General features: G+C 68.9%; 1 protein-coding gene across 1 annotated transcript; it reads right to left on the reverse strand.

Moving 5' to 3' along the window:
* Positions 1–392: 392 nt before the first annotated feature.
* CHKB (choline kinase beta) lies at positions 393–4,822 on the reverse strand. Its single transcript, XM_075081822.1, has 11 exons — positions 4,611–4,822; positions 3,957–4,065; positions 3,662–3,775; positions 3,348–3,481; positions 2,989–3,093; positions 2,571–2,629; positions 2,280–2,367; positions 2,070–2,178; positions 1,801–1,907; positions 1,530–1,611; positions 393–1,370 (listed from the first exon to the last, which is right to left on the reverse strand). The coding sequence occupies exons 1-11, from the start codon at positions 4,766–4,768 to the stop codon at positions 1,314–1,316; spliced, it is 1,122 nt and encodes a 373-aa protein (XP_074937923.1). The 5' UTR covers positions 4,769–4,822; the 3' UTR covers positions 393–1,313.
* Positions 4,823–10,793: the final 5,971 nt, after the last annotated feature.

Below are 10,793 nucleotides of genomic sequence, written 5' to 3' on the forward strand. Positions count from 1 at the left end.
GAGCTGCCGCAATGGGTGAGACCCTCCTTGCCGGCTGCAGGGGCAGGGTGGGGGGCAGCACCCACCCCAGGTGCATACCTCTAGGGCCAGGAGAGCAGCACAGCCTCAGCCTCCAGCACCTCCTGAGCCCCCCCACCCCCTCCAGCCAGGCCCCGGGCAGGCACAAGCTGCAGCACCCACTGCCCATCCCAAGCCCCAGACCCCGCTGACCCCCCCCAGGGCTGGCCCGTGGCTCTGGGGAGAGGGACTGGGGAGAAGGTTGGTACATGCTGCTGTGGGGCAGCCCCCCACCATGACAGTCCAGCCCTGGGACGCAGGAGGGCTTGGGACGCGCCAGGGCTGGGGGCGAGCGGGAGGAGGTGGCGGTGGCAGGGACGCAGAAAGCAAGCAGGCACCGTGCACCACCGCAGCGTTTATTGGTCTGAGGACAGTTTACATTCTGCTGTCGGGGGGGGTGGGGAAGGGAAGGAGCAGCCCCCAGCCCAGCCGAGCAGCGATATCACGCAGCTGAGAGCCGCAGGGAAGCCCAGGGGCCGGTGGGACAGCTCGCGGGTCCTGCCTCAGCCCCCAGAGGTTGGGGAAAGGGTGTGTGGGGGAATGAGATGGAAGTGGAGGTCCCTCACACCCCTCTGCCCCCTGCAGCACCCTGGGACCTCTCAGCATCGCTGCCTGGACCCCTCGCAGCAGGCAGGACCGCAGCTCCAGGCAGGGCTGTGCAAGGGGCAGCCAGGACAGCCGAACCACCCGGTCCCCCGGGTCCAGGCTGCAGCAGCCCCCGCAGTGCTGGCCAGGGCAGGGGGCTCCCCCCAGCCGGGAGGCTGAGCTCAAGCCCCGCTCAGTGCCAGCAGCGCAGAGGGAAGGGACACGCCACCACCGGGGGACATGCTGGAGGCAGCGAGGGGGCAGCCGCAGGCAGCACCACAGGGACGGGCAGAGACGGGGCACGGTCAGGCAGGGCTGGGGCAACTGCCGGGGGCCATCGCTGCAGCAGCGGCAGCAAAGACAGCCCCAGGACGTGCCAGGATGTCCCCTTTTCCAGGGGGCACGTGCCCGGGCAGACCCAGCTCCCCGGCCTGCCCACCCCTTCCCCAGACTTTGGGGGCATCTGGGGCAGACATCAGGCCCCCCCAACCATTACAGGCCCCGTCCGGGCAGCCCAGGCTGGGGAGCAGCCCCCTTCGCCACATGGGGGGCAGCCCAGGCGGGAGGGGACACCGCGTCCCTGACCTGCCCCATGGCACAAGCACTGCCAGGGTGGGCAGGGGGAGGCTGCGGAGTCGAGGCGGGCGCAGGCAGGGCTGCAGCAGCCGCTTTCAGGAGCACTGCGCCTTGTGCTGGAAGTAGGCATCGAAGCGGCTCTGTGCATAGTCCTGGGGTGGGAAAGGGGAGTCGGGGATGGCCTGTGCCCCCCCCCCAACACCCCCAGCCCCCCGCCCACCCCCCAGCCCGACAGCCTGCATCAGAGGAGGGGTGACGTGCAAGGGATCCCTGGGCAAGCCCTGAACAAGGCGCCCACAGGCAGCGCTCACCAGGTACCCGAACTCGATGGTGGAGATCTTTGCCTGCAGAATGGACCACAGGCCCCAGAAGAAGTGAGAGGCCAAGGCAAACCTGACAGAGAGCTGCCGTTAGCCCCACTGGGACCCCGCTCCCTGCCCCGCACCAACGGCGTGCAGGAGGGAGCAGGACAAGGAGGCTTTTTGGGATGCTGCCCTCTCTGGGCAGCGGGGACTGGGATACGTGCCCCCAGGATGGCCCCTGCAGCCGCAGGGACCCCCTCCACCCTGGCATGCCCCTCACCGGTTGATCTCTGTGAGCATCTCCTCCTCGATACGAGCCTGCTCCTCATGCGTAGTGTCCCCGCGTCGCCCCGAGTCCTCCGAGAGGTAGTGCCGAATGAAATGCAGCTGGAAGGGGGACAGAGCAGGCAGGGATGCTGCCAACGGCAGGCAGGCACTTGGCACTGCCACGTCTGGGACACCCCCGCCACCCTCCATGAGGCCCCCCCACCTCAGCCCCCCTCGCTGGGAGCACCCCGTGTCTGCTGCCAAGGGACAGGGCAGCTCTACCTGCTGCTGTCGGCTGGGGTAGTTCTCCGGGGAAGCCTTGAAGAAGGGCCAGGCATCGTGGGTGTAGTTGTAAACCCACTCACAGAAGTGGTTGCCAATGTCGAAGCCCCTGGGGAAAGAGGAGGATGAGCAGAGCCCTGGTCTCTTGCCAGCAGGAGGCTGGACCCCCGTGTTGGGCCCAGCCCAGCCCCATGCAGCCCCCAGACCCACCGGTAGTTGTAGCTGCTGTACTCAAAGTCAATGAGCATGAGCTTGTCAGAGGAGGAAGCCTCGTGCCCGGCCAGCAGCAGGATGTTCCCTGCGCAGAGACGGGGCTGGCTCGGAGGGGGATCGGGGGGGACCCACCAGCTGTCGCGGAGCTGGCGGGCAGCTGCAGGCAGGGGCTGGAGGCCAGGCCTGTGCCCAGGGGTGGGCAGGCTCGGCTGGGCAGGCCAGGAAGAGAGACAGGCTGCAGGAGCAGGCCTCTGCGAGGGGAAGCAGCCACCTGGCCGCTGCACTCACCTTCCTGGACGTCGTTGTGGCAGAAGACAACCGGCGAGGGGGTGGACTCCAGCAGCTCCCTGCAGTTCAGGGGAGAGATGCCTCAGCAGGGGCAGGATCTGGCAGCCCTCACCCACCGGCCACAGGGATGCAGGGCCACCGCTGCCGTTACGCGTGGGCGGACAGAGCTGCGGACACAGCTGGGATCCAGAGCGTGAGGGACATGGCAGAGACCCTGCCCCGGGGATGCAGAGACCCCTGCGAGAGCGGTCCCCCTGGCTGCGCGGGGCCCTCAGGCAGAGGACACCCTCCAGGGACATGGGACAGAGAGACCAGCTTCCAGAGAAGCCGAGTCCGCCCAGGCTCCCCATGAGGAGGCTGGCAACAAACCAGGGTCAGTGCCCGCCCTGTGCCACCCCAGCCAGCAGCTCAGGTTCACCTGAGGCTCTTCATCTCTTCCTGCAGGTTGTAAGTCTTGAGGTGGTTGAACTTCTTCAGCTGCCCTTCCTCGGGGAAGGTGAGCTCCATAATCTGCGTCAGGTACCTGGAGCACCGGAGACAGCACTGCGGTGAGACGGACACCCCTGGGTGCTGTCACCCACCGCATCACCCCTCTTGCCAGCCCAGTGCAGAGCCGGGGCCAACTGATGAGCTGCTGTGGAGCTGCTCTGCGCCCTGTTCCCATGGGCCCCGCCAGCAACCAGCCGGGAAACCTCCCCATGCTCCAGACCCCATGGGATTTGAGAGGCTGAGGTGATGTGGGAGCCTGTGCCGGTGCAGGATGGCGGCTGCCCTCACCACTCCATGGTCCCAAACAGCCACTTGGGCTCCTTGTTGAAGGGCATCACCATGCCGTGGAACCGGGACATCTTCACCGCAATCTCCTTGGAGATTGTGGGGTCCTGCAGGTCCTGGGTCCGCAGGCGCCGGCTCTGGGGGGGCACAGCAGCGGTGTGAGCAGCCTGCCCGCCCTGGGAAGCCAGCCCTACCCTCGGCAGCTCAAGAAGCCCCGTGGGGTGTCTCTTCCTGCGGCAGCTGGCCAGAGCTGGGGCGAGGAGACCCCCAGGGTGGGCTCCCGCAGGAGGGGGCTGGAGGAGTAGCCTGTCCCGTACCGGAATGTACTGCTCCAGGCGCCCCTGGGGGAAGACCCCATAGAGGCGCGGCCCCAGCGCCCGCTCGGCCAGGATGGCGAACATCACGCTCTCCAGCACCAGTGAGTCCACGCCCTGCAGACACAGGCGCTGAGTCCCGGTGGCCCCCGCACGGGCGGCCCCGCAGGAGACACGGGGCAGCTGCCAGGCCCACGGGAGGGAGAAGCCAGCAGAGCCCCGAGCCCTGCCACGGCTCAGGGGCTGCCGGTCCGGGGGGTCTGCCGGTTAGGGGGGTCCCGGCGCCGCCCGCGCTTACCTGCAGGATGGCCCCATAGACGCGCAGCAGCACCTGCCGGGGCTCGTCCCCCACACTGAGGATGTGCTCCGGCAGCGCGCACTTGAATAGCAGGTTGCTGAGCCCCCCGCTGCGGGCACAGGCCGGTCAGGGGCTGCGGGGGTGTCACCGCGGGGGGTGCTTGGGTGTGGCGGGGGGGGCGCCCGGCGCACCCGGAGGTGGGGTGCAACGGCGGGAGGGCCGGGGGCAGCTATGGGGCGGCTGGGGCACTTGGCAGGGTACAAAGCCATCAGTTGGGGGACACTGGTGGGGGGGGGCCTTGACTTGGGGAGAGGCTGGGGCAGCTGATGGGGGAACTGGGGGGAAGGACTGGGGCGCAGGGGGGTGCGAGCAGGACCGCCGGGGGCGGGGGAAAGACAGACAGGGCCATCGCGGGGGGACGGAAAGGGCCACCGGGGGGAGGGAAGGGGGATGCGACAGGGGGACGGACAGGGTCACTGGAGGGGGGGTGGGGCCGGGGGACGGACAGGGTCACCGGTGGGGACGGGTCACCGGGGCGGGGGGGGCGTCAATATGGGCATCAGTGTGGGGGAGACGGGCCAGGGACACCGCGGTGGTGCTGGGGGCCCCGGGACGAGGACCCGGAGGGGGCGTACGGGCGGAGGCGGCTCATACCTGACAGGCTCGATGCTGAACTCCTCGGGCTCGATGAGCTTCCAGGAGCCGGCGAGGAACTCGCGGCACCAGGCGTAGGCCTGCAGGCGGGTAGCGGCGAGCACGGCGCCGGCGGCGGACACAGCCCCAGCCGCGCACCCCCGCTCCTCCGCCGCCATTGCCGGTCCGCGGCGGAGCCGCCCCTCACCTCCCGGCGGGGCGCGGCGTGGCGTGGCGTTTGGCGGCCCAATGGGAAGGCGCGCTTGGCGATGACGCGCGACGCGTGGCCAATGGGCTCGAGCAGCGGGATGCGGCGGAACGTGGAGGTGAAGGCGCGGCTGAGGGCGCCGGCGGCGGCGCGGGGCGCGGCCGAGCGGCTGGGGGCGCCGGCCAAGGCCCAGTCCCAAGTCCTGGTCCAGGCCGACACCTTCTTCCGCGTCCCACGGGGCCGCCTCAAGCTGCGGCGCACCCCGGTGAGCGCGGGGCCGGGGATGGGGGGTGTCAGGCCTCGGGGGAGGGGGTCCGCGGGCGGCAGCCGGGGGGGCTCGGGCCTGTGGGCCCTGTCTGGCCTGCCTGACCCCGACCCTGGCCCTTACCCTGCCTCTCCCGCCTGACCCCGACTCTGCCTGACCCCGACTCTGACCTTGCCTGACCCCTACCCTGGCCCGGCCTGACCCTGACACTCTCTCTCCTGCCTGACCCTGACTCTGACCTTGCCTGACCCCGACCCTGGCCCTTACCCTGCCTCTCCTGCCTGATCCTGACCCTGACCTGGTCTGTCTGCCCCTGCCTCTCCTGACTGACCCTGACCTGCTGCTTTCCCAGGACGGGCGGGGGGAGCTGATCTTCTATGAGCGCCCCAACAATGCCGGCCCCAAGCTCTCCTGCTTCAGCATCACCCCCACAGATGACCCCGACGGCCTGGAGGTGAGCACTGGGGGGGACCCCCAGGACAGCGCGCCCCGGGGTGCTGGCTGCTCCCTGCCGCGGGGCTGTGTAGGGTGCCCGGCACCCGCGGCCCGGCCAGGGCCTTGTTGCAGCTTTGCCACCTGGCACAGCCCGGCACTGCGGCTGCCCCTGCCTGGGGTGGCTGCCAGCTGCGGCAAGCTCCTCTCCTGGTGTGCAGGCGGTACTGGGGCAGGCGCTGGGCGTGCTGGGCGTGGTGAGGAAGGAGCGTCTCCTCTACCTCGTGGGACAGACCCGGGTGCACCTGGACAGCGTGGAGGGGCTGGGGCACTTCCTGGAGCTGGAGGTGAGTGGGGCACGGCTGGGGTGCGGGAGCCAGCCCTGGGGTGCCCCAGGGCTCACCTTCCCTGTGCCTGCAGGTGGTGCTGACTGAGGAGCAGACCCCAGAGGATGGCGAGCGTGTGGCCTGCCAGCTGATGAAGGAGCTGGGGATTGAGGAGGAGGACCTGATCTCCGGGGCCTACCTGGACCTTCTCCTGGCCAAGGGGGAGTCAGGCTCCTGAGGGCTTGCTGGTGTCCATGTGCCAGGGGCAGAGCCCCCTCGCTGCCACCCCTCACACAGGCTGTGACAGTGCACCCGAGAGCGGTGGGGACGGGGTCAGCCACCCCATGGACAGCTGCTGCCCTGTGCCCTTTGCTGAACAATAAAAGCTGGGGACAGATGGCACCTGTGCCTGGGACTGGCCGCTCCAGTTGGTGCTGGGGCCTTGGCACCCACGGTCACCCCTTACTGCCCACCCTGTGCTGGCACAGGGGCCGGGCTGCAGCAGGGAGAGGGGTGTGAGCCCTGGGTCGACTCTGAGCTCTCCTCCTGTGGGGCACAGCACCCTGGGGAAGGGGTGCAGGAAGGGCTGCGAGGGAGGGTAAGGGATGCGATGGGCAGCAGCAGCACTCAGCCCTGAGCCAGGATTATGTCCTGTCCCCACACTCAGCACCCGCCAGGGCCATGGGCTGTGCTGGGAGCGGCGCCCAGCAGTGCCACGGGTGGAGGGGGGGCCGCGGGCTGCTGCGGCAGCAGATGGGTCAGTGGAGGGGGCTGGGGGGGCTGGAGGCCTCTGTGCTGCTGTGCCATCTGCCTGCTGCTGCTAGTCAGCCAGCCGGCAGGCAGGTCCCCATAGCTGCTGTTGTGGCTGCCTGATCCTGCCTGAGGGGGGAAGCCAGGCAGGGCTGGGGGGTCTGTGGGGCAGCATGGCTGGGCAGGGGAGGCAGCGGCTGGGGCCTGGGTAGGGCTTGCCCGTGAGGCCAATGTGGGTCTGGGTCCAGAAAGCCAAGGGGCAGGGGCTCCTGGGATGGGGGCTTCTGCCTCTGCTGCTCCGCTGCCCGCCCTGAGGCTGGGAGCCCGGCAGAGATGGGGCTCTCTGCACCCAGCTACATCCCCTCACCCTGAGTCTATCCACATATGCCGTAGCCCCAGGACAAGGGATGCCGGCGGGGAAAAGGCCCGTGATGAGCTGTGGGCAGGAGCAGGTGGCGAGGCTGTGCCTGGTGACCGGTGGAAGGGGAACGGCTGTAGCCCCGGCTCTGCCCGGGACCCTCTGTGCTTCTGTCCCCAAACCCTGTTAACGGGGTGCTGCAGAGCCTCTCTTTTGCCAGACACATTTCCCAGGGGAGCGTGTGTTTCCCAGGGGAGGGCGTCTCCTCAGACAGCCTCCTCTCTGAGAGCCCACAGACTCGCCTGGGGTGTGGGGAGGGCTGGGCCATGCCGTGGGGTCAAGCCCTTCCCCAGTGCTGTGCCCAGGGCCCTTCGCAGCCCGTGCTCCGCCCGCCTGCCACCTCCAGCGACAGGCCATGTGCGACTCCTGCGAGGCGACAGCCCTGTCCCAGGGGAGCGTCTCCCCTTCCTGCCTGTGTCCCCCAGGGAAGCCGCAGGCAGGGAGCGCGGTCGCTGGGGGCTCACCGCAGCCGTTCTCAGGGCACAGCCACACCAGCACCGTCTCGTGTTCCCTGAGTCCCCGTGGAGCTGGGAAGGGGCACTCACCCCCGACCAGGGACCTGGTGGTGGAGGATAGGTGCCCGATGTCCTGCTGCTGCCCTGGTGTTGTCCCACAGGATGGGCAGTGCCCTTGAGATAGCTGCTGCCTGCATTTGGGAATGGACCGAAAACCCCGCCGGGGTGCAGCCAGCTGCCCACAGGAGCTGTTTCCCCAGCCACTCTGCTCTGCATGCGAGCCACAGATACCTGGGGAAGCCCTTTCCCCATGGGAAAATCCCCCCAGGATGGGCTGAGCGGCTGGAGAGGCAGGGCCAGCGCCCCTCCAAGGGCTGGGGTCTTGTGCTGCCCCCCAGAGAACTGTCCCCCTGTGCGCGCTCTGCAGTGGCACAAAGCTGGCCGTGGTTTCACCCGGGGCCCCCTGTCTGTTGGGATGGCTGGGATGTGGAGGTGGTCGGGGGGAGCTGCAGGACCCCGCTGGGCTCAGACCCTTGGCAGGCTGGCGCAGGCCCTGCAGTGCAGTTCTGGAGGGAGTGGGGGCACTGAGGGACCCCCCTAGAGCAGTGCAGAGTAGGCAGAGGGCAGCTGTGCTGGTCCCAGCCCTCGGCCCGGGGCCCTGGGGCTGCCCAGGACTGCGGGGAGCCATCGAGAAGGGGGACTGTGCGATGGGTCCCTGGGGCCTGGCACAGGCTGGGGGGAGCCCAGCCCAGCCCTGCTGCGAGCCAGTCCCCAGCATGGGCCAAGGAGCCACGGAGAGGGGCTGGGCACTACCCCCCCCATTCGCCACTGCCTTTGGAACCCCCAAAAGCCACCTGTCCCCAGTGCACGGACTCCCCACTGCTCCAGGTGGCCCCTTGCTGCCTCTCTGACCCCAGTGTCTCCAGTAGCTCCTGCCCCTCCCCGGCATCCTGTTGCCCACTGCATGCCCCCCCTAACCACCCTGACTCGTGGTACCTACTGTCCCCTATGGCCTTCTGCGCCCCGCCACCTCTGGGCGTCCCCCCACTGCACACAGACCTCCCCTGCCTCCCTGCCCCACCCCGTGCCCTCCCACTGCAGGTTGTCCTCGCTGCCCCTGAGCCTCTCGCTGTATCCGCCTGCTCCAGTGCAAGGACACATCCCCCTCCCCCAAGTCCTGGAGGGCCCTTTGCAGCTTCTAGGACCCCCCCACTACATTTCGCTCCCCCATTTCACCCTGTCATTTCAGTGCACACACCCCCAAAAGCCTCCTGAGCACCCACTGCATCTCCCGTCCCAGTACATAGCCCCCCTGCTGTACCCTATTCCCCAAAGCACAGACCTCCACCCCTCCCGGACCCCCGCTGCACCCCGCAATGCACCCCCCCAGTGCCTCATTGGCCTTCACCGTCTCTTTGCCCCCAACCCGTTACTCTGTGCCCCCAAAGCAGAAACCTCCGTGATCTCCCGGATATCCCCCCTCCCCCGCCGTCCCCCGCCTTCCGTGCCTGCGGCCCCGGCCAGTCCCGGGACAGCCCCGTCCGTCAGCCCCGGCCCCGGGACAGCCCCGGGCGGCCCCGGCCCTTCAGCCCCGGCCCCGGGACAGCCCCGGGCGGCACCGGCCCTTCAGCACCGGCCCCGGGACAGCCCCGTCCGTCAGCCCCGGCCCCGGGACAGCCCCGGGCGGCACCGGCCCTTCAGCACCGGCCCCGGGACAGCCCCGTCCGTCAGCACCGGGACAGCTCCCGCCGCCCGGCCCAGGGGCCGCCTCCGCCCGGGCCTGCTCCGCCTCCCTGTACGGCTCCCTCCCGCTCTTACCGCTCCCCATAGCCCCCTGCCCCTCCCCATAGCCCCCTGCCCTTCCCCTATGGACCCCTGCCCCTCCCGTATAGCCCCCTGCCCCTCTCCTACAGACCCCTGGCCGTCCCCTACAGACTTTCTGCCCCTCCCTACCGCCCCTGCCCCATCCTTATAGCCCCTCTGTGCCCCCCCCGCACGGTTGCCTGCTCGTCCCCGCACAGTGCGCTGCATCTCTCCTGTATCCCCCCTCTACAACTCCCTATAGGGCCCTCCGCAGAGCTCCCCCCCTTACAGTACCCCCGCGTACAGCCCCCTCCCTATACAGCCCCAGCACCCCTCCATAGGAACCCCTAGCCCCTTCCTGCTCCCCGCCTATACAGCCTCCCCCTGGCCCCCTCCCCACACAGCCCCCAGCCCCTCTGCTCCCCTCCATAACGATCCTCATCTCCCAAGCACCCCACTCCCAGATACCCACCCGCCCCCCCCCCGTTCGGCCATCAGCCCCTCCCCACTCCCCCCCAGCTCCCTCCCCTCCCTAGAGAACCCCCAGCCTCTCCCTGCCCCCCGCCAGAGACAAACCCCCGCCTATACCATCCCCCGCACCCCTTCCTAGAACCCCACCCGCCCCCACTCCCCTGGTTCCTGACTTATACCCTCCCCATACCCCCCGTCCCTCTCCCTATACCCCCCCGCTCCCGTCTATATACCCCCCATAACCCCCCGCCCCCTCTCAGTAAACTCTCCTACAGCCCGCCCCCACATACCCCCCTGTCCCCCCAACCCCCCATAATCCCATATTGTCTCCATACCCGCCGCGCCCCCATACCACCCCACATCCCCCGCTCCCCTTCCTATATTCCCCCTACCACCCATATCCCCCGCCCCCTCCCTATACCCTTCCTTATACCCCCATATGCCTCATGCCCCACCCCTATACCCCCACCCCCTCCCTATACTCCCCCTCCCTGCACACCCCCCATCCCCCCGCCCTTCCCTATACTCCCCCATAACACCCTCCCTATACCCCCCATACCCCCCACCCCCGCCCCTATATCCCCATCCCCTCCGCCCCCCTCCCTATACCTCCCCACTTCCCCGCCCCCTCCCTATACCTCCCCATACCCCCTCACTATAGCCCCCCATACCTACACCATACTCCCCATTCCCCCGGCCCCCTCCCTGTAACCCTCATACCCCTCATACCGCCCTTCCTATACCCCCATACCCTCCTTCCTATAGCCACCCATACTCCCCTCCCTACAGCCCCCCCATACCCCCCTCACTATAACCCCCCCATACCCCCTCCATACTCCCCATCCCCCCTCCCTGTACCCCCATACCCATACCTTCCTATAGCCCCCCCACACCCCACTCCCTACAACCCCCCAAACCCCCTCCATACTCCTCATCCCCCCGGACCCCTCCCTGTAACCCTCATACCCTCCTCCCTATAACCCCCCATACCCCCCTATACTCCCCATTCCCTGGCCCCCTCCCTGTACCCCCCATACCCCCCTCCCTATACCTCCCCATACCCCCTCCCTATAACC

The sequence above is a fragment of the Phalacrocorax aristotelis genome, chromosome 1, assembly GCF_949628215.1.
Source record: "Phalacrocorax aristotelis chromosome 1, bGulAri2.1, whole genome shotgun sequence".
Lineage (NCBI taxonomy): Eukaryota > Metazoa > Chordata > Aves > Suliformes > Phalacrocoracidae > Phalacrocorax > Phalacrocorax aristotelis.

Coding starts and splice junctions, on each gene's coding strand:
- CHKB (XM_075081822.1), bottom strand. CDS start 4,768: ATGGCGGCGGAGGAGCGGGGGTGCGCGGCTGGGGCTGTGTCCGCCGCC. Junction 3,094..3,347: donor CTGTTTGGGACCATGGAGTG/GTGAGGGCAGCC, acceptor CCGGTGCTCCAG/GTACCTGACGCAGATTATGG. Junction 1,612..1,800: donor ATGCTCACAGAGATCAACCG/GTGAGGGGCATG, acceptor GCTCTCTGTCAG/GTTTGCCTTGGCCTCTCACT.